Below are 23,722 nucleotides of genomic sequence, written 5' to 3' on the forward strand. Positions count from 1 at the left end.
ATTATAACAGTTCATTAGGATCGTGACCCCCGCCTGGGTCAGACCATGGGGAAAAACAGGGACATTAACCTCTTAACTCCCGCCTGAACCGAGAGGATATTTTACCTCACGTCGTCAGATTTTTTTTCCATCATTTTTTTGTTGGGTATTCAACTCATTTTATCGTCCATTTTTTGTCACATTTTTGTAATTTTTTGTCAATTTTGTATCATTTTTTTGTAATTTTTTTCACATTTTTTTCCGTCAATTTTTTATAAATTTTTTGTCATATTTTTGTAATTTTTTTATTTTTTCGTCAAATTTGTATCATTTTTTTGTCATTTTTTTGTCACATTTTGTCATTTTTTCGTCATTTTTTTAATCAATCTCTTGTGACATTTTTGCCATTTTTTCATCAATTTTTCGTCACTTTTTTGCCAATGTTTTCTCGCTTTTTTTTGTCACATTTCCATCATTGTTTTCGTCTAAGTTTTCTTACTATTTTCATAGCTTTTTTTCCAGAAGCTTTTGGATTGGAGTAAAGCCCAACTGGAGAAAATGTGCTCGGTTCAGGCGGGAGTTAAGGGGTTAACCTGTATAATTCTAAAAAAACAAAGACAAAACAATGGCTAAAATAAAATGAATCAAATTTAGAACAAATAATGGCACCCTAGTATAATAGCAATACCATCATAATAATATTAAAATATACATTTTGATCTATATGCTTTGGCGACCCCCCCAAATTTGTCTCGCGACCCCCTTGGGAGAACCCCTACACATGGATATGACCCCTCACCTTTGTTCCTGGTGATGGGGATGACGTCTCTCGCTGAAGGGGACAGGCAGTAGATGTGTCCGCCCTGGATCAGCCCCTCGGTCTCCACGTAGTCCTCAAAGGAACAGTTGACTCCTGCCGAGAGGTCCGGGACGTTGCGAGCCTGGAGGACCAACTGAGAGACAGAAAAAACAGGAAGTTAGAAGCTTATTATCAGAGCATGTTTAAAAGAAGTGTTCAGGTTGAAAAAGGCATTTTTTTTAGTGCTGTGGTGCATGTCAGGAGTCTGGCACTTAATTTAAACAAAGATCATTACAGTTAACAGCATCTTACGATAAAAAGACAAAATCATGATCAAAACAGTCCGATTTGGCTAAAACAAGGCTATCATAATTATCTTTAGTCATATATTCCTAACCAAAACTCAACCCTTGCACATTTCCAAGTTCCCTTTTGTTTTGATCTTAGACTTTGGAAGCAGGAAAGATTGCGCAGACCCCAGTAAGGCCCCAGTAAGGCCCCAGTCAGACCCCAGTCAGACCCCAGTCAGGTCCCAGTCAGGCCCAAGTCAGGCCCAAGTCAGGCCCAAGTCAGGCCCCTGTCAGGCCCCTGTCAGGCCCCAGTCAGGCTCAAGTCAGGCCCCTGTCAGGCCCCATTCAGGCCCCAGTCAGGCCCCAGTCAGGCCCCTGTCAGGCCCCTGTCAGGCCCCTGTCAGGCCCCAGTCAGGCTCAAGTCAGGCTCAAGTCAGGCCCCTGTCAGGCCCCATTCAGGCCCCAGTCAGGCCCCAGTCAGGCCCAAGTCAGGCCCCTGTCAGGCCCAGTCAGGCCCCTGTCAGGCCCCTGTCAGGCCCCTGTCAGGCCCAAGTCAGACCCCAACCAGACCCCAATCAGGCCCCAGTCAGGCCCCAGTCAGGCCCCTGTCAGGCCCCTGTCAGGCCCAAGTCAGACCCCTGTCAGGCCCCAGTCAGGCCCCAGTCAGGCCCCAGTCAGGCCCCAGTCAGGCCCCAGTCAGACGCTTTTATGAGCTTTCATTATCCCTCCACAAAGACACAGGGACATGTACGACTCATTAGCTAAAGATTTAGTTTATGCGTTTCGTTCATTGGTTCTGTGCACAATTCAGTTTCACTTTCTTACAAATATACAGTAAAAGCATTTACACATTCATTCATTCATAGATGATAATGCATATTCATGAATGAGACACCCTTGAAGCAACATTTAGCTTAAATATATATAAGATTTAGCTTACAATGCTAGCATGAAGCTAACGGCAGCGCCACAACCTGCACAGTCATTTCCAGCACAGAAAAAGAAGTCGACACGGTGGTCAAGGTCTTTGGATGTTTATGAGCAGTTTTGCACCTTTGTCCCATAGATGGATGGCAGCAGAGAGCTTTTCTAAGGTAAGTTGCAGCTCACACGTGTTCATTCGTGCATATTTCTTCCTTCCAAACTCCACTTTGTTTATTTATGGAAACCACAAGCATACATGCTCCATCTAGCTCTGAAAAGACTAGGGTGACCAGACATTTCCACATTAGAAATCAGGACCCAAATTTGCTGTTAAAGCCAAATCATGACTCTTTCCCACCGTTTACGTTACGATAAGACCGTCTAACGTGAATATAACGGACCGATTGGCATTCCGGGGAAAGCCTTTTCACGGGTTCAGTTGCTATGACAACTTTGTGTTTGACACGTCATTAACTTTCAAGTAAACAACGATTCTAAGGACGTGGGGGAAAAAACGGGACAACGGGAAGAGAGCGTGCGTGAGAAATGGGGGTTCGAATCGATGGTTTTACGGAAATCCACTGGGACATGGGACCGAGGGCTCAAAACTGGGACTGACCCGGGAAAACCGAGACATCTGGTCACCCTAGAAAAGATTTGTCGCAAAAATGCTGCGACAAATCTTTTCTAGGGTGACCAGATGTCTTGGTTTTCCCGGGACAGTCCCGGTTTTGAGCCCTCGGTCCCGGGAAAACCGAGACATCTGGTCACCCTAGAAAAGATTTGTCGCAGCATTTCTAGGGTGCGACAAATCTTTTCTAGGGTGACCAGAAAAGATTTGGTCACCCTAGAACTGGGACAGATTTGGTCACCCTAGAACTGGGACTGTCCCGGGAAAAACCGAGACATCTGGTCACCCTAGAAAAGATTTGTCGCACCCTAGAAATGCTGCGACAAATCTTTTCTAGGGTGACCAGATGTCTCGATTTTTCCCGGGACGGTCCCAGTTTTGAGCCCTCGGTCCCGGGAAAACCGAGACATCTGGTCACCCTAGAAAAGATTTGTCGCAGCATTTCTAGGGTGCGACAAATCTTTTCTAGGGTGACCAGAAAAGATTTGGTCACCCTAGAACTGGGACAGATTTGGTCACCCTAGAACTGGGACTGTCCCGGGAAAACAGAGACATCTGGACATCTGGTGCGACAAATCTTTTCTAGGGTGACCAGAAACAGATTTGGTCACCCTAGAACTGGGACTGTCCCGGGAAAACCGAGACATCTGGTCACCCTAGAAAAGATTTGTCGCAAAAAATGCTGCGAGCTCACCCTTTTCCCCCCCTATTTTATTGTTGCCACAGAAGACAGTCAGGGCGGACACGTGTCTCTTGCAAAAAAGTGTCAAAATAGCAACAAAAACGAGGCGACCAAAAAGCAACGCGAACAATCTTAGATCAGTTTTGCAAGTCTTGGCTTTCAAATAAGGCATCACACTGGCCTATAGGCTGTAAAATCCCCAGTCAAGATACTTTTTTGGACTTGGGTAATGCTGAACAACAGAAAACGTGTTTGGATAAGGTGGGCGTGAAGAGGTTGATCATGTTCTTCATGTAAAAGTGGCTGGACCTGAACCGGGAAATGACTGTGTGGGTTGTGGAGCTGCCGATAGCTTAGCTCAGTCGATTGTGATTCCACTTCGATGACTTCCTCGCAGTGTACGACGCTACGTTGTCCTTGTCTTTGTCAAACACACTGCAGAGAACAAAGTGGTAAGTCCAGCTCTGGAGTGCACTTGCCTGATGACAGATGAAGGCCTTTACTTAACAGTGAAGGAGAGGGGTTGTAAAAGAATCAATGAAGGACAAAGTGGACATGGGGTGAAACCGGATCTGAGTGTGAGGGGGGGTTGAGAGAGAAACTTCCTTTAGTGAGCTGGGAGTGGGCTCTGACAGAATGAGGTCTGCGCACACATGTGGGAATATGACGCCCGAGCGGGGGATTCTTTTAATGTGTAATTCATCCCATTTAAAGGCGAGACACTGCAGGTGAATAGGGAAAAAATGTATATTTACAGATATCAATTTGAAACTGTTGCTGTCGATCACTGGCATAAATGTGAGGAAAAATATATCGCAAGTTTTCTGTCATTTTATCTTTTCATATAAGAACAAGGTGTTTTATGCCTAAAAATGCCCCAAATTTCCCATCTTTTCAGCGACGAAATCTGAATAATGGATAGAGGTGGTTATGGTTTCATTTTATTGATGAATGAGTTACCAAGACTTTTTCAGAGGGGATTTTGGATTTCTTGTTTAGTTTTAAAATAAGCTGTTTTTTAGTGGAAAAATTTGTAAAAATTTAATTTTCGCCTTCTTTTTTGACATTCAAAACTCAATAAATGGGGCTTAGGGATTAGATAATAAAAAATCCCTCTGAAAAAATCTTCCAAATATTGTTCAGTCCAAGGCTGGAAAATGTGAAGTCTTTAGGTCCGACTGACGTGGACATAGTGTCGCCACAATGTCACAAAAATGTGTTTTGAGAAAAAGGCCCTTGAAATTGTGTTCTCCCATATAAGTCTATGGGGGAACATTGAATCAGCGCAATATTTAAACATGTTTTTGTGAAGATTAGGCATATTTTTGTTCCCGGGTGAAAGCTTGTATGTTCAGAGACCAGTTTGGCCCAAAACAGGAAAACTGAAAAAAATTGAGTTTTGCCTGTAGTGTCTCCCCTTAAGTGCGTGCTTTTCTGGTTTAGACATTGTTTACGCCCAAAAAAAGAGGAAAAATCAGAGGCACAGCGATACCTGGTTAAAGGTATGTTATTGGGCAGACATGCCGACGCGTTTCGGTCGGGTTCGGCCTTCTTCAGGGCGTACCAAGCCCTGAAGTAGAACTAAAATTGGGCCCAAAAAAAATCAAGCCCGACCCGAGCCTGAGCAATTATCTTGAATTGTCTGCCCGATTATTTTGAATTATTTATTTGATGCCCAGTCAGAGCCTCTGCGCGGTGCATTCAGCAGCTCACGCAGACGAGTGTGTCCAGGGCGGACTGGGCCTGAAAAACAGCCCTGGACTCGGACCAGCCTGGCCCAATTTAGTGTAATTGTGACACTTCCACAAATACATATTTTAACCTCTTAACACCCGCCTAAACCAAATGCATTCTGTCCTCTTTTGGCTGTGTAACACCTCATTTGAAAGCTAAGACCCACAAAACTGACCTTTTTCCTCACGTTGTCAGTGTCACCTTTTGTATGTTTTTTTTTTTCTTTTCTTTTTTTTGTCACATTTTTGTTGAATTTTTGTTGAATTTTTGTTGAATTTTTGTTGCGTTTTTGTTGCGTTTTTGTTTAATTTTTGTCACATTTTTGCCACATTTTTGTTGAGTTTTTGTCACATTTTTGTTGAGTTTTTGTCACATTTTTGTTGAGTTTTTGTCACATTTTTGTTGCGTTTTTGTTGAATTTTTGTTGAATTTTTGTTGAATTTTTGTTGAATTTTTGTCACATTTTGGTCACATTTTTGCCACATTTTTGTTGAATTTTTGTCACATTTTTGTCACATTTTTGTCACATTTTTGTTGCGTTTTTGTCACATTTTTGTCACATTTTTGTTGCGTTTTTGTCACATTTTTGTCACATTTTTGTCACATTTTTGTCAAATTTTTGTTGCGTTTTTGTTGTCACTCTTCTCCTCCTCGTTCATAAACATCTGGCCCTAATTTCTGGCCTAACATCTTACCTCTACCCTGAGAAAGGTGGAACGCGACCGAAACGAATCGGCATGTCCATCCTATAAAGTACTTTTAAGCAGGTATCGGAGTGTTTTTACTCTTTTTTGTGCCAATTCTTACGTTTTGATCCTGAAGATCGCCTGACCTTTATTACACCCACTGAAGCGATCACTTTGTTCCTCTCGAAATTGTATATGCCCAGTTTACGCATTCTAGCCCAATCAATGATTCTAAAAGAAAAAAAAATGGATTTCTCAACATTGAAAGCAGTGAAACAGCTGTGTTTCTGGCTCTGGAATATCTGACACGTTTACTTTTTAAGTGTTTAGTTGCTCTTACTGGAGCCTTGATATTTCAGACACGGGTGGTTGTGTTTTTCCAGATGGCACGCGGGACATCGCGCCTGGAGAATCATGACTAACATGTTACCTCACTGAATAAGAAGTACAGCCACAGGAAAGACCTGTGGGCAAAGATATAATTAAACCTCTAGATCGTACATGACTCTTGATGCGGCAAACATGTCGTGTTAAAAAGTACAGAAGTAGGAAACAAATGATATATTTGATATAAACAGAAGTGATTTGAACTGTTTGACAGAGGAAAATCCATGAACAAATGTCTAGGCCAGTGGTTCTCAACCTTTTGGAGCCGCGACCCCCATTATAACAGTTCATTAGGATCGTGACCCCCACCCGGGTCAGACCATGGGAAAAACAGGGACATTCAACTTTTTTGTCATTTTTTCGTCAATTTTTTGTAATTTGTTGTCATTTTTTTAATCAATTTTTTGTCATTTTTTTATCAATTTTTTGTCAGTTTTTTAATCGATAAAAAAAAAAAATTGCATTTAAAAAAAAATGTCGTCAATTTTTTAATATTTTTTTTGTCAAATTTTGTCATTTTTTCATCATTTTTTAAATAAATTTCTTGTGACATTTTTGCCATTTTTTTATAAATTTTTCATCACTTTTTTGCCAATGTTTTCTCGCTTTTTTGGTCACATTTCCATCATTGTTTTCATCTAAGTTTTCTTACTATTTTCACAGCTTTTTTTCCAGAAGCTTTTGGATTGGGGTAAAGCCAAACTGGAGAAAATGTGCCCGGTTCAGGCGGGAGTTAAGGGGTTAACCTACATAATTCTAAAAAAAAACAAAGACAAAACAATGGCTAAAATAAAATGAATCAAATTCAGAACAAATAATGGCACCCTAGTATAATAGCAACACCATCATAATAATATTAAAATATACACATTTTTATCTATATGCTTTGGCGACCCCCCAAAATTGTCTCGCGACCCCCTTGGTTGAGAACCCCTGGTCTATGCCTCCAATAAAACTGGAATAACTTTTGAAAAACTTGATTTTCTTGCCAGATACTGTATGACATGTGATCAGTCATGACATAACTCAAAATACATGACATTGCACTGGGTTAGAAGGGCCAGTCACAAGATGGCCGCCAGAACTGCCATTCGTTCCAACGTATTTACTATGGCCTATCTAGAGTTTTATTATAGATCTATAGACAAACTTAACAATAACCCTCATATTTGAATGGATGCTAGATTAACACAAGAAGAGAACTTTCCGGTAATGCAAGAGTATGATTAGTCCACACATTGGTTGCCAGTGGAGTTTAAAGCAGTACTAAGTAACTCTTACACCTAGAGGCCATAAGCGCAACTGCAGGTGTAGTAGCAAGTTACGATTTTTTAATGTATTAATTGTCTTGGAGAGTAAATACTACACTGACAGGAAAGGCGAAGGGAGAGAGGGTTACTGTGCATCCAATTATACAACGGAAATATTTTTTTTCACTCAAACTTGGCTGTAAATACCGTTTAAAGTGACGCTAGCCCGCAGTTAGCTTTGCCCGTTAGCCTGTTAGCTTCTTCTTCGTGATTACATTAGTGTGTATTGCTTTCTCCGGACCGGTGGCAGTCAAGTTGCAAACATGGTTTTCTGGCCAGACACACCAGGGGGAGATGAAAGACCCTCCAGTCATCCCATAAACACTTGTATTACCCCCACAGGGACTACGGAGAGGATTTATTAAGGTAAACACGTTACTTAGTACTGCTTTAATGCAGCGACAGGGATTTTGCAAGAGACCGGTGATTTAGCCTCGAAAGCTGTCGGATCCCCTTCGTTGCATATTTTGAACACACCCCCCTCCACTGCACATTTCAACCCATTTCCCTTGATCTGGAGGACACTGCACCGACACGGAGATGATTTGTTTCGAAGGCTCACCTGAACTTCGGACATGGTGACGGAGATGTTCTGCGGCTGGACCGTGAGCTCCACGCACTGCTTGGGGTCCGAGGCGAAGCGCTGGGGCTCCGAGGCGCGCTCGCAGTGGTCCTTACGGGAACATCTGCGATCAAACAACGCTTCCATCAACACGGGGAAAACATCGAGGACAACACCTTCTTCAACACACAGCAAACATCTGGACGACATTTGTTTTCCCCCCGTTTCCCCAAATACACCGCGTTACAAGTTATTACGCAAATGACATTTTTCTAAGATTTTCTAAACTGTCGACTCAAACTACAGTCAGCATCATTTTCAAGTCTTTAACTCATTTGAATATGGTTGAAAAAGCTTCTCAGTGATAACCATTTAAAAAATATATATATATATAGTAAAAAAACTCAAAATCTACTGTTCCAAATGATTATGCAACTCATAGTTTCAATTAATTAAGGTAGTAATTAACTGAAAATGATCATTTGTTGAATTTGTAGCATTAGGAGGTCATATTTACTGAAATCAAAATCTATTTCAATCAAAAACATCTTAACAGGTCAAGCTACATTCTAACATAGGAGCCCTTCTTTGATAGCAGCCTCTGGAGGGTCCTACACTTTGATGTTCGGGAGACTCCAGAGGCACCAGCAGCTTCAAATACCTGTCTGCTGCTTTGTAGCAGCTGTTCTATTCATCTGATGTATTTGTCTGGCAGAAACCGTCCTCATTGTGCCTTTATCTGCACAAACCCATGTGTGCTCTGAATCATTCACAAATCTCTTAACAGTACGATCAGTGTTAATTTTGACAACATATTTTAATTTAGTTTTAGTCTTAGTCTTTTGACGAAAATGTAATTTGATTTTAGTTAAGTTTTAGTCAAAAAAATATCTTCAATTTTTGTCTAGTTTTAGTCGACTAAAATTGCAAGTAAATTTAGTCGACTAAATTTAAGACGAATTTAGTCGACTTTGCATTGATAATATTCATTATAATCATATTTAATCTCGTTCCTCTGCTTCATGGAGCTGCTCCACATGAACAAAGCTCAGAGCTGATCCTTTGGCAGAGAATTTACATGATCTGAGGCTCTTTCAGACGGTCAATAGAAGTTTGGATGATTTTAGTCTCTCCCTTTCATTTTTATTTAGTCTTATTTTAGTCGACTAAAATATCATTTTGACTAAAATTAAGACTAAACATTTTAGTCGACGAAATTAACACTGAGTACGATGATTACGCTTAATCTTTCATGAAATATCGAAGGTTTTCATACCTAGACCAAGGCATTCAACTATTTCACGCTTTTCATTACGCAGAGATCCTTTTTCTTTCCCATATTGCTTGAAAATGATGATCTGCTTAATATTGTGGAACATCCTTTTTCAGTAGTTTTTCCCTTAACTGGGCTTAACCTGAAAACTCATCATCCCAGGTCTCTGAGATTAATGTCAGTGATTCAAAGAGCCCTGAGACACGACACCATCCATGAGTTTATCTGTTTTTTTAGTTTGTTTTTTTTAACCTTTTTGACACTGAAACACAATTTGTAGTGGTCAGGATTCATCCGAGCTGGTTCAGACTTGGTTTAGTCCTAGTTTATTCTTCAATTAGTCCTGGTTTAGACCTGGTTTGGTCAGAGTGTAGTCAGACCTGGTTTAGTTCTTCTCTTGTCCTGCTTTATCCCTCGGCCCACAGAAGAAACCGTTGTGGCCCTAATGTCCGGTCATACAGTATAATAATAAGAGCAGACGGATCTCCCTGGACACAAAATGGCGCCACGCTCCAAGACAAATGGCCCAATATCTCTCCGTGAGCATTATTGGCCTCTCGCAGCATTAGCTTATTGCATTTGGACATTTATGCACGGGCGTTTTCTATACGCTAACACCGCTAATATTTTCCCTTTTACAACCAATTCAATCCTCCAGAGATAGCCGCACAATCGCGGGCCATAAAAGTGATTCAGCCCCTTTCTCCCTGGCCGGCATCGGCAGCGTCAGCGTTTTTCCGTTGGAGGCGACAGAATGTGGTAAAACGGGGCAGAGAACGGTTGCTCTTTCGCCGCTAGCTGTTTATAATGCATTAGCGGACGTAGCATCTGGTCCCAGCGGCGGGAGAAAGAGCTGACGCGGCCGCGGACACGGCAGGAGCTAACGATCAAAAACAGGCGTGGAGAAAAAAAAGAAGAAGAAAGCTAACTAAAGGCTCCACGCGATCCCAGGTTTTGGGTTGCAGTGGGATTCAGCGAGAAACGGTTGCGGGTCGTCCCGAGAGGCCGCGGTTTAAACGGGATTTGTCATTATGGATTTGTGCTGTTGGTTCGAACAATGGCTACATTTACATGGTCAGAGAAGTCGGATGATTGGGGGAATCGGATAACCCAATAATCAGATCTGATGCGTCTACATTCACTTCTACGTGAGCCAGAGCTGATTTGGATTTTTAGAGCGACAGAAGGATCTCCCCGCCCCTCCCTTCAGTCAGACCCACCTGCAGAACCAGGAAGAGCTGACCAGTGTTCATTTTGACAACATATTTTATTTTAGTTTTAGTCTTAGTCTTTTGACTAAAATGTAAATTTAATTGTCAAGATTTAGTAAAAAAAAAACTTTTCAATTTTAGTCTAGTTTTAGTCGACTAAAATTAAGACTAATTTAGTTGACTTATATTCATAATATTCATTATAATCATGTTTAATCTTGTTCCTCTGCTTCATGGAGCTGCTCCACATGAACAAAGCTCAGAGCTGATCCTTTGGCAGAGAATTTAAATGATCTGAGGCTCTTTCAGACGCTCAATAGAAGTTTGGATGATTTTAGTCTCTCCTTTTCATTTTTATTTAGTCTTATTTTAGTCGACTAAAATATCTGGACATTTTAGTCATAGTTTTAGTCTCATGAAAAACTTTTCATTTAGTTTTAGTCCAATTTTAGTCGTCAAAAATATCACTTTGACTAAAATTAAGACTAAATATTTTAGTTGATGAAATTAACACTGGAGCTGACTGGTATCAATCCGCCCATCCCTACTTGGAGTCACTTTCAAACCAAACGGCTATTTTTTAAGTATCGATATTGGGCAAAAAGTATCGATGCTAATTTGCATATGTAAAAAGAAGGCGGGGCAGCAATTATCAACACATAAGGATGATTTATTTCTTTGTTCTGAGCCAAAACAGTCCACAACAGCAAAGGATTGAACTGAGCCAGGCATATCATTCTGGTTTAGGTTCTGTTTGTCATTTAAGTATTAATTTAACAATTTGTTTATGTATTTAATTTCACATTAGTATTGTTTAATTAACCAGTTAAAGTAATATCATTTTAATTGACCAGTTAATTATATAAAATAGCCAGTTTTAGAGATGTATATTGATTGATCTGCCCCTCCACATGCGCACGGCCCCCACCGCGGAGTCTTTTAAATCTCATCTTAAGACTCACTTTTATTCTCTGGCTTTTAGCACCGCGTAAGTTGTGTGGTCCCCTGTGTCTTTTCATTTTTTTTTATTGAGTTTTTAATGTGTTTTTATTTATATTTATTCTTCTAAACTGTTTCATTCATATTTATTGTTTTACACCCATATAGCGGTAGAGCTCATTTGTATCGTTTTGATTTTGTTGCGAGTGCAGCACTTTGGAAACGTTTTGTTGTTTAAGGGGAGACACTACAGGCAAAACTCAATTTCTTCAGTTTTCAGGTTTTGGGCCAAATTGGTCTCTGAACATATAAGCTTTCACCTGGAAACAGAAAATATCCCTAATCTTCACAATAACATGTTTAAATATTGCGCTCATTCAATGTTCACCCATAGACTTATATGGGAGAATGCAATTTCAAGGGCCTTTTTCTCAAAACACATTTTTCTGTCATTGTGGCGACACTATGTCCACGTCAGTCGGACCTAAAGACTTCACATTTTCCAGCCTTGGACTGAACAATATTTGGAAGATTTTTACAGAGGGATTTTTTATTATTTAATCCCTAGCCCATTTATTGAGTTTTGAATGTCAAAAAATAAGGCGAAAATTACATTTTTACGAATTTTTCCACTAAAAAACAGTTTATTTTAAAACTAAACAAGAAATCCAAGATCCCCTCTGAAAAAGTCTTGGCAACTCATTTATCAATAAAATGAAACAACACATTTGAATGTAGCTCTATCCATTATTCAGATTTCGTCGCCGAAAAGATGGGAAATTTGGGGCATTTTTAGGCATAAAACACCCTGTTCTTATATGAAAAGATAAAATGACAGAAAACTTGCAATGTATTTTTTCTCACATTTATGCCAGTTAATCTACAGCAAAAGTTTCAAATTGATATCTGTAAATATACATTTTTTCCCTATTCACCTGCAGTGTCTCGCCTTAAATGTGCTACATAAATAAAGTGGATTGGATTGGATTGAAATACATTCACCCATATGAAATGACCAGTATCGGTATCGACAAAAATGACCCGTATCGATTCCAAAAAATGGTATTGCCCATCCATAACTCCAAGTCCAACTATGGGGATGCACAGGGCTCCATGCGCATGAGCCCAGTGGAGACCGCACAGGTTAATAACTCAAAGATCCAGGGTTCAAACCATTATTGTTCTTTATAATTGTAGTGATCTCATCAGAAAACCTAATTCTGAGTAAATGGCCCTCAAGTTTTGTAGCGTCTGCACATGTACAAGTACATTTCTCTGCTCTTTAGCCACTGCTGCTGTTAAAAGGAAATGACTATATTTGGATTACAGCATCATCTCGATCGCCTTTCGCAGTCGGCATGGATACGAAACATCAATATCTGTGAATGAATGAGAGCGGGAAGCCGGGTTTTACGGCGCAATAATGAAGTTACTTCCTGGGTATCTCCGGCTCGCTAGCGACAAAACGGCAGAAAACAAGCATCGAACAGGAAGAGTTTTGTCTTTTTTTTATACACTGGCATTAAAATGAAGATGTTAAAACGACTAGTTGGCCATTTTATACTCTCTACTGCCACCTCAGGTCGTAAACGGAACTGCAGCTTCTATATCAAAGGGATCTTTCAGGATTTTTTGACACGGGGCCTCATATTTCCTAGTTATCCAGAGTGTTGCTGGTACCTGGAGATAGTTTTTTTTGTAATTCATGCAGTTCTTATGTTTGAAGAGTTTCGTGGCGCGAGGCTAACGCAAGGCTAGTGCATTTCTATGATGTGCATTATGAAGCTTTTTAGGTGAAAAAACCTTGACCTTATAGTGAGCCTGTTGCCTTTACTTCCCATCACAGTGGCCTCTATGACGATTTAGAGTTTCTGGTAGGTTTTCACTGCTGATGGGCCCTCTCACTATATAACCATTGATCCTGGAGGGTTGTCGAAGAGGCATTGGTGTCATAAAAAAGTTCAAATTACGCACAAATAGAATGTTTATTTATCACATAATGCACCTTTAAGAGACAAAAGTGCATGGAAATCCCTGCATTCACCTGCTGCGCCTCGCCTCTAAAGCCTGGACTCTGCGGAGGGGCAGAACAACAATAGACAGCAGCGTCTGAGTTTGGATCAGATAACGCTCCGTGTTAAATAGAGACGTGTCTGTGGAGGGGGTGTATGTGCTGTAGCCGTAGCCTGCTAGCTCGCTCGTCGGGGGCCCGGGGGACCGAGCGGAGGCTGTAGGAGTAATTAATTACAGATTCACAAAGACCTGGCGCACATCCAGACCCCGCGGCAGCTTCGGTAGCGGTGGAGTCCGAGGCGTCGAGCCGAGCACATGACCAGCACGAGCCTCAGTCAGACAACACACACACACAAACACGACTCAACGGAGGCACAGCAGCCCCGATACCACTGTCGGAACGCAGAGAGCGCCAAGGCTGGTTGGTATTCATGATGGGAGCCTGGGCGGGAGGTAGGGAGGGCTCTTCCTGTTGTTTCCTGGATGAAGGAACAACACTGCAATGTGACAAAAATCCATCTCCGTTATGACTCGTGGAACTTTGGAAGACCCAGGTTTCGTCACATCTCTGGAGCTAACCTGGGAGGAAGCACGGATCCCACGGGCTGTGAGCCTGAAGCTATAGTGGCTCAGGGGTCAGACAGCCCAAAGTGTCGAGGTCCTGGTCTGACAGGTGGAGACACTCGACCACACGGGTAGACCGAGCATTGTTAACGCTTAAGGAGGACACTTTTCATTCAAGGGAGACACTACAGGCAAGACTAAATGCTTTTCCGGTTTTGGGCCAATTTGATCTCTTAATACATTGAATATAGATACAGACGGCATCTCTGGAATCGCCCATATATGGTCATGTTTGAAAACAGTTAAGGGGGAAACAATTTTGAAAAAATCTAAACTTTCTCTAATTATTCAAAAACTACTTTAACAAATGCTGAATTATGAATATAGTTTCTACTAAACAAAGATACAAAGACATGGGGAGGAGCAAAGTGGTTCAACAGCCCATGAATACATAAAAAACGGAGAATGCTAACATAATGCTACATGTTAGCATCGGGCTAATGCTAACGTTAGCTAGCGCTAGCTACAACTGCCGTTTTTTCACTTCTACAGAACAATCTGCTGTGAGAAAATATCCAAATGGGCCCGATTTATAATGGACTGTATTTGTATGTGATGAATAAGTTCATATTCCATCAGAAAATGGCTAAAAAGAGGGAAAATTGAGTTTCCCAAAAGATTCTATTTTCCCCCTCGGCGAGGCCACGCCCCCTTCTATGACGAGATGCCATCTGTATCTATTGCGCTGTTTTGGGGATTTAACTGTAGAGTGCCAAGAATTTAGACCATTTTTCATGATATTTGTAGCACCACAGCATGTTCTATGTTACAGCTATGGACACATGCTGTGGCTCGTTTGAAAGGTGAGACTCTAAGCTCTCCGTAGGTGGAAACAGTTTCATTCTTCGTGCCTCGGTTCGTGAAAAATCAAAGCTAATCAAAGGCTAGTTTTGATGAAAATCATTGATTTTTTTTTTCTAGAAACGGAGATATTGCGTGTTTTATGAAACACTCTCCTTTCTGATTAGCTCCTCCCTCCTCCGCTCTCCTCTCTGGACTGACAGTAACGTTATGGGAAGAGGCCAATGCCTGAATATCTCTGTTTCAAGTCAATTTTCAACGACAACATTGTTGACACGTTTCTGTTGCCGCAGATCAATCGCTTTTTATGCCGTGTGCATTTAAACATCCTGGTTCTCGGATTGAAGACTTTAACAGGACGTTTCTCAGTCGTCCTTGGACCGATTTTGACCATTTGAAAACTCAGAGAAATGTTACAATCTCAGCTGTTTCGATCTGTCCATGGGAAGTCGCTCTGCTTTGTCAAACGCGCCAGAGAGAAGTGTCGGCTTTACAGCTCTTTCGCTACACAACGCCACGCCCCCTCGGACTAAAAAGAGAAAAACAATAATACATGAAATGTCCAGATCGTGATTTTTCACAACTTTTCGATCGTCATCTATTTCACTTCTGTTCATCACAAAGCTACTCAAGTCCCACATGAGGTACTTTAGAGTGTCTAGTTTCGTAATAAATAAAAAACGCAAAAGATCTAAAGAAATACCCAATATTTACAACAACAGGTTTTATTATTCAATGCTTCTCCATAGATTGATCTCAAGGTCCATTTTCTTAAAATGCAGTTTTTTCAATTTGGTTGGACCTCCATGTTGGACTTCAACTTTTACAGTCTTGGACTTACCAATATTTTGAAGGTTTCTCCAGAGGAATTTTTGAATATCTAATTCCTGATTCCTTATTGAGTTTTGAATTTCAAGACGGCGCTAATGTGCCGCGAGCAACAAAGAATCGTTATTTGTTGTGATTCATACCTTAAGCTATGAAGCTGCTCAACAAGTATCCCCTTTCTAAATCAGTAATGTGTCATCTTTAGATTGATCACGGCTCCAGGTTTTTCTAATGTTGCTGACTTCTTTTATTTGTTTGTATTATTTAAAGGTATACAGGAGGATTTTCCCGAATTTTAGGAAAGAACCGCCCTCTCCACTTTAAAAAAAAAAGAAAATGCGCAACGCTCTACCTGCCTCCGAGGAGGAAGAATCTCCCAAAAACACTCTGGTCTTGTTTCTCTCTTCTGAAGCCTTTCTCTTCTTCTCATACACTTCGAACACACTTTTTCTCTTGCCCCTCTGCCATTTTCAAACGACTCGGTGCGTTCTGCAGCAGCAATGAACGGCTAACAGCGTAACTCACAAAGGCTTGAAAGTGCGCATGCGCAGAAATTAACAAGGGGCGAGCGCGCACGACGGCCTTACGTCGGCATATCACCAGAATGATTGACAATTAGGACCAATCGTCTTGATGATCCACCCGGAAATAGAACATCCTCCGCTATACCTTTAATGTACTGTATTTATGACATGGATGAATGTGTGGCTGGGATGCTGCAAATAAATTGCCCCTTGGGGATAAATAAAGTTTTCTGAATCTGAAAAAGGCAAAATTAAACTTTTTACAGCTTATTTCAAAACTAAACAAAATATCCAAAATACCCGCTGTAGCTAAAAGGTCAACAAAATAATAACAATAACATAAATTCAAACCTTGCTCGACCCACTAGTCATATTTCGTTGTTGAAAATGTAGGAAATGTTGGGCATTTATAGGCTTAAAATGCTTTTTTCTTTTTCTTTACGTGGTCATACCGCCTTTGCTCTGCCCAATCCCGTCAGACCTTGGAAGCTAAGCAGGGAAGGGCCTGGTCGGTACTTGGATGGGAGACCGTTTAGTAACACCAGGAAGCCTAGCGAATGTAGTGAGTGAGTGAGTGGTTGGTGGTGGGCTGATGGCGCAGACTGGTTGCCTCGCTTCTGTCAGTCTACCCCAGGGCAGCTGAGGCTACAATAAGAGCTCACCACCACCGGGTATGGAGTGAATGAATAATGCAATGTAAAGCGTCTTTGAGTGTCCAGAAAAGCGCTGTATAAAACCAATGCATTATTATTATTATTACTTGCAATCCATATTTGCACTTACACATTGTGCAGGACACACCAGCCGCAGTGAGGGTCCCGGGAGCCCAGGCACTCGGAGCAGGACGTGTACTGCTCGCAGCTCTCCACTGGCACCCGCACCACCTGGAAATGACATCACATCACATTACAACACGTGTCAACACTTATTCTTATCATTTCAAATCGAAGGCCATAATGACCAGAAGAACAGCAGCAGGACGTCCCAGTTGAGGAGGTCTGAGGTCAATGAAATGAATAATAAACCCTCCTCGACCGCTCTCTGCTCGGGTCTTTGCTGAAGGTGCGAGTCTGGACTGAGTGACAGCTCCAGTGAAGCGTCGACAAGGCACATCCTGCAAGGCACCATGGGAAAATTTGACAGGTGCACCCTACCTACTGAGAGATGACTGACGGGTGACCTCAAAACAACAGCGGCTGGAGGGAGAAGGGGGGCGAGAGGGAAGAGGGAAGGAAAGAGAAGAGACTAAGGGAGTGAAGGAGAGAGAGGAGAGACTAGGGGAGAGGAAGAGGGAAGGAAAGAGGAGAGAGACTGAGAAAGAGGGAAGGAAAGAGGAGAGACGAAGAGAGAGGAAGAGGGAAGGAAAGAGGAGAGACTAAGGGAGTGAAGGAGAGAGAGGAGAGACTAGGAGAGAGGAAGAGGGAAGGAAAGAGGAGAGACGAGGAGACAGGAAGAGGGAAGGAAAGAGGAGAGACGAAGAGAGAGGAAGAGGGAAGGAAAGAGGAGAGACTAAGAGAGAGGAAGAGGGAAGGAAAGAAAAGAGAGCGGAAGAGGGAAGGAGAGGAGAGACGAAGAGAGAGGAAGAGGGAAGGAAAGATAAGAGAGACGAAGAGAGAGGAATAAAAAAGGATGGAGGAGAGACTAGGAGAGAGGAAGGGGGAAGGAAAGAGAAGAGACTGAGAAAGAGGAAGAGGGAAGGAAAGAGAAGAGAGAGGAAGAGGGAAGGAGAGGAGAGACTAAGAGAGAAAGAGGGAAGGAAAGAGAAGAGAGACTGAGAGAGGAAGAGGGAAGGAAAGAGAAGAGAGACAGAGAGAGGAAGAGAGAAGGAGAGGAGAGACTACGAGAGATGAATAAAAAAGGATGGAGGAGAGACTAAGAGAGAGGAAGAGGGGAGAGGCAAAGTGACAAAAGACCAACAAAAATGGCGACATAACAAGGGACTAAAACACTTCAAAATGTGACAAATCCGCACCAGTAACGTGACAAAAAAAGTTAAAAGGTTTTTTTTTTCAAATTTTTCAAATACGCTGCTGCAATCCAGTCAAGAACCTTTCAGATTCGGGTAAAGTCGAGCGGCAGAAACGGTGCTCGGTATATTGGGCCATCTACTGCTGCATGCTTTGTACCTGATGCTGGATTGTGAGTCTTCCCCAGTGCCTCCCCCCCCCTCACCCCCTCTACCCCTCTCTCTCAGTCTCTAATTCCCTCATACATCGATCCCTTAAGCCCCTCTCAATCCAGTGCAGACCCTTCTCTGCAGTATCCCATGTCCGTCAGATAGAATGGTGGACGACACTAATGGCTGACAACTGGAAGCCAAACACGCTTCCCTCTCACGTGGAAATCAATGCCATTTTAGTGTGGGAGAAAAATATCGGAACATTATTTTTTAGGTACTAAGTTTTCTTGTTAGCGTGGCGTTTTGTTGTTAGCGAGCCAGAGATTTCCAGGAAGTAAATAGAAACATTGTGAGCCCCCCCACCCGGTCTCTGTGAACAACTGCACCCCCGTCCTGTTGCCTCTTCTCAGTGTCCTGTTTCGCCCACTCCCGCGGAGGTCACAGCTGTCATCACCCACAGACTGTAAACACCAGAGCAGCATCTGTGGCCTGTCAGCGCTGCCTCTCTCTCTGCCTCCTCTCTCTCTCTGCCTCCTCTCTCTCTCGGCCTCCTCGCTCTCTCTCTGCCTCCTCTCTCTCTCGGCCTCCTCGCTCTCTCTGCCTCCTCGCTCTCTCTGCCTCCTCGCTCTCTCTCTGCCTCCTCTCTCTCTCGGCCTCCTCGCTCTCTCTCTGCCTCCTCTCTCTCTCTGCCTCCTCGCTCTCTCTGCCTCCTCGCTCTCTCTTCCTCCTCTCTCTGCCTCCTCGCTCTCTCTGCCTCCTCGCTCTCTCTGCCTCCTCGCTCTCTCTGCCTCCTCGCTCTCTCTGCCTCCTCTCTCTCTCTGCCTCCTCTCTCTCTCTCTGCCTCCTCTCTCTCTCGGCCTCCTCGCTCTCTCTCTGCCTCCTCTCTCTCTCTCTGCCTCCTCTCTCTCTCTCTGCCTCCTCGCTCTCTCGGCCTCCTCGCTCTCTCTCTGCCTCCTCTCTCTCTCTGCCTCCTCTCTCTGCCTCCTCGCTCTCTCTGCCTCCTCGCTCTCTCTCTGCCTCCTCTCTCTCTCTGCCTCCTCTCTCTCTCTGCCTCCTCTCTCTGCCTCCTCGCTCTCTCTGCCTCCTCGCTCTCTCTGCCTCCTCGCTCTCTCTGCCTCCTCGCTCTCTCTTCCTCCTCTCTCTGCCTCCTCGCTCTCTCTGCCTCCTCGCTCTCTCTTCCTCCTCTCTCTCTCTGCCTCCTCTCTCTCTGCCTCCTCTCTCTCTCTCCGCCTCCTCTCTCTCTCTCTGCCTCCTCTCTCTCTGCCTCCTCTCTCTCTCTGCCTCCTCTCTCTCTCTGCCTCCTCTCTCTCTCTCCGCCTCCTCTCTCTCTCTCCGCCTCCTCGCTCTCTCTCTGCCTCCTCGCTCTCTCTTCCTCCTCTCTCTCTCTGCCTCCTCTCTCTCTGCCTCCTCTCTCTCTCTCCGCCTCCTCTCTCTCTCTCTGCCTCCTCTCTCTCTGCCTCCTCTCTCTCTGCCTCCTCTCTCTCTCTCCGCCTCCTCTCTCTCTCTCCGCCTCCTCGCTCTCTCTCTGCCTCCTCGCTCTCTCTTCCTCCTCGCTCTGCCTCCTCGCTCTCTCTGCCTCTTCGCTCTCTCTGCCTCTTCCCTCTCTCTGCCTCCTCGCTCTCTCTGCCTCCTCTCTCTCTCTGCCTCCTCTCTCTCTCTGCCTCCTCTCTCTCTGCCTCCGCTCTCTCTCTCTGCCTCCTCTCTCTCTCGGCCTCCTCTCTCTCTCTGCCTCCTCTCTCTCTCTCTGCCTCCTCTCTCTCTCTGCCTTCTCGCTCTCTCTGCCTCCTCTCTCTCAGCCTCCTCGCTCTCTCTCTCAGCCTCCTCGCTCTCTCTCTCTGCCTCCTCGCTCTCTCTGCCTCCTCTCTCTCTCAGCCTCCTCGCTCTCTCTCTCTGCCTCCTCGCTCTCTCTGCCTCCTCTCTCTCTCTGCCTCCTCGCTCTCTCTGCCTCCTCTCTCTCTCTGCCTCCTCGCTGGTCCTCCTCCAGGCCTCCGTTTCGTAAGCGATCGCGTCCCCTCCGGATTCCTCCGTCCTGTGATTGATTCGAACGCTGACGCAGAGACGGGTGAGATTTTGATTTCTAATAAAAGCGTGTTTGCTCGGCTCAGCGCCCGCTCCTCCGCGCCTCTGCTGCCGCGGCGGCCATTGATAACGGCGACAGAGATGGATGCAAGTGCGGCGCCGAGCTCATCAATCACCGGCCAACTTCATCCACGCCGGCATCGGAGCAGGTCTGAGCACGGGAGGACCAAACCAGGGCTAAACCAGGGCTGAACCAGGGCTAAACCAGGGCTAAACCAGGGCTAAACCAGGGCTAAACCAGGGCTAAACCAGGGCTGAACCAGGGCTATACCAGGGCTGAACCAGGGCTAAACCAGGGCTGAACCAGGGCTGAACCAGGGCTGAACCAGGGCTGAACCAGAGGAAACCAGGGCGAAACCAGGGCTGAACCAGGGCTGAACCAGGGCTGAACCAGGGCGAAACCAGGGCGAAACCAGGGCTAAACCAGGGCTAAACCAGGGCTAAACCAGGGCTGAACCAGGGCTGAACCAGGGCTGAACCAGGGCTAAACCAGGGCTAAACCAGGGCTAAACCAGGGCTAAACCAGGGCTGAACCAGGGCTGAACCAGGGCTGAACCAGGGCTGAACCAGGGCTGAACCAGGGCTGAACCAGGGCTGAACCAGGGCTGAACCAGGGCTAAACCAGGGCTAAACCAGGGCTGAACCAGGGCTAAACCAGGGCGAAACCAGGGCTGAACCAGGGCTGAACCAGGGCTAAACCAGGGTCAAACCAGGGCTAAACCAGGACCAAACCAGGACTAAAGCAGGGCTGAACCAGGGCTAAACCAGGGCTAAACCAGGGAGTAAAGCAGGACCGAACCAGGACCAAACCAGGGACTAAAGCAGGACCAAACCAGGGGGAAAAAACAGTTAAAGCAGGGGTAAACCTGGACCAAACCACGACCAAACCAGGACTAAACCAGGGCTAGACCAAATCGCAATTATGTCAGCCAGATTTGCAAAAAAACAATACATTGATTCCCTTCAATTAACGTTATTGACTTTAATGTTTGCAGATTATGTTCGGCGTGTTCATGTGTGCCCTAGTCTGTGCACCCTAGTCTGTGTACCCTAGTCTGTGTACCCTAGTCTGTGTACCCTAGTCTGTGCACCCTAGTCTGTCTACCCTAGTCTGTGCACCCTAGTCTGTGTACCCTAGTCTGTGTACCCTAGTCTGTGCACCCTAGTCTGTCTACCCTAGTCTGTGCACCCTAGTCTGTCTACCCTAGTCTGTGCACCCTAGTCTGTCTACCCTAGTCTGTGCACCCTAGTCTGTGCACCCTAGTCTGTGTACCCTAGTCTGTGTACCCTAGTCTGTGTACCCTAGTCTGTGCACCCTAGTCTGTCTACCCTAGTCTGTCTACCCTAGTCTGTCTACCCTAGTCTGTGCACCCTAGTCTGTGTACCCTAGTCTGTGTACCCTAGTCTGTGCACCCTAGTCTGTCTACCCTAGTCTGTGCACCCTAGTCTGTGTACCCTATAGTCTGTGCACCCTAGTCTGTCTACCCTAGTCTGTGCACCCTAGTCTGTGTACCCTAGTCTGTGCACCCTAGTCTGTGCACCCTAGTCTGTGCACCCTCGTCTGTGTACCCTCGTCTGTGTACCCTCGTCTGTGTACCCTCGTCTGTGTACCCTCGTCTGTGTACCCTCGTCTGTGTACCCTCGTCTGTGTACCCTCGTCTGTGTACCCTCGTCTGTGTACCCTCGTCTGTGTACCCTCGTCTGTGCACCCTAGTCTGTGTACCCTCGTCTGTGCACCCTAGTCTGTCTACCCTAGTCTGTGTACCCTCGACTGTGTACCCTCGACTGTGTACCCTCGACTGTGCACCCTCGACTGTGTACCCTCGTCTGTGCACCCTAGTCTGTGTACCCTCGTCTGTGCACCCTAGTCTGTCTACCCTAGTCTGTGTACCCTCGACTGTGTACCCTCGACTGTGTACCCTCGACTGTGTACCCTCGACTGTGTACCCTCGTCTGTGCACCCTCGTCTGTGCACCCTCGTCTGTGCACCCTAGTCTGTGCACCCTAGTCTGTGTACCCTAGTCTGTGTACCCTAGTCTGTGTACCCTAGTCTGTGCACCCTAGTCTGTCTACCCTAGTCTGTCTACCCTAGTCTGTCTACCCTAGTCTGTGCACCCTAGTCTGTGTACCCTAGTCTGTGTACCCTAGTCTGTGCACCCTAGTCTGTCTACCCTAGTCTGTGCACCCTAGTCTGTGTACCCTATAGTCTGTGCACCCTAGTCTGTCTACCCTAGTCTGTGCACCCTAGTCTGTGTACCCTAGTCTGTGCACCCTAGTCTGTGCACCCTAGTCTGTGCACCCTAGTCTGTGCACCCTAGTCTGTGCACCCTAGTCTGTGCACCCTAGTCTGTGTACCCTCGTCTGTGTACCCTCGTCTGTGTACCCTCGTCTGTGTACCCTCGTCTGTGTACCCTCGTCTGTGTACCCTCGTCTGTGTACCCTCGTCTGTGTACCCTCGTCTGTGTACCCTCGTCTGTGCACCCTAGTCTGTGTACCCTCGTCTGTGCACCCTAGTCTGTCTACCCTAGTCTGTGTACCCTCGACTGTGTACCCTCGACTGTGTACCCTCGACTGTGCACCCTCGACTGTGTACCCTCGTCTGTGCACCCTAGTCTGTGTACCCTCGTCTGTGCACCCTAGTCTGTCTACCCTAGTCTGTGTACCCTCGACTGTGTACCCTCGACTGTGTACCCTCGACTGTGTACCCTCGACTGTGTACCCTCGTCTGTGCACCCTCGTCTGTGCACCCTCGTCTGTGCACCCTAGTCTGTGCACCCTAGTCTGGTCACCGGCCTTGGTTCATAGACTCAGTCCAGGACACTCACACCATAGACCAAAGCAGGTCCTTGTATCCGTGTGCGCCTCACTTCGCCTCAGTGTGCGCCTCACTTCGCCTCAGTGTGCGCCTCTCCTCTCCCTTCGCCTCCCTCACACACGCTGCGTTTGATCCCATCAATGATGCAGCAGGTCTGGGTTAAGGCGCTGTGGGGCCTGGGGGCTTGTGCACTGGAGGTGGGGGTCCTGAGGCTAATGCTAAACTCTGAAAAACCACAGGAGGGTCAGGCCCGAGAGTGTGTCCTCCGCTCTTCTGTGTCGCTACTATTACTACAACTACAACCACAGCCACTACTACTACTACTTCTACCACTACTACTACTGCAAGTACTGCCACTCTGACCAGTGCTTCAGCTAAACATGCAGGATATTTTATAACATTTCGATATTGTAAAGCCAAATTCAAATGGTTAGCGCCAATCTGTGATGAAATGCCTTTTTTTATCTGATGACATCAAAATCCCCACTTTCCGACATATAAAGCACAAACCG

The 23,722-nt window shown here is 45.1% G+C and overlaps 1 protein-coding gene across 1 annotated transcript in view; it reads right to left on the reverse strand.

Annotated features, from left to right (window-relative positions):
* The window catches only part of LOC306982442 (plexin-A1-like), a 240,913-nt gene that overhangs the window by 83,705 nt on the left and 133,486 nt on the right, over positions 1 to 23,722 (reverse strand). Inside the window, exons 5-7 of the mRNA XM_079582377.1 lie at positions 16,981 to 17,081; positions 7,985 to 8,108; positions 779 to 932 (exon numbers count right to left, since the gene is read on the reverse strand). Of these exons, the coding sequence (XP_079438503.1) occupies positions 779 to 932; positions 7,985 to 8,108; positions 16,981 to 17,081 (379 nt within the window). The remainder of the gene's footprint in view (positions 1 to 778; positions 933 to 7,984; positions 8,109 to 16,980; positions 17,082 to 23,722) is intronic.

This window comes from Gobius niger, assembly GCF_951799975.1.
Source record: "Gobius niger genome assembly, chromosome: 24".
In the NCBI taxonomy this organism is placed as follows: domain Eukaryota; kingdom Metazoa; phylum Chordata; class Actinopteri; order Gobiiformes; family Gobiidae; genus Gobius; species Gobius niger.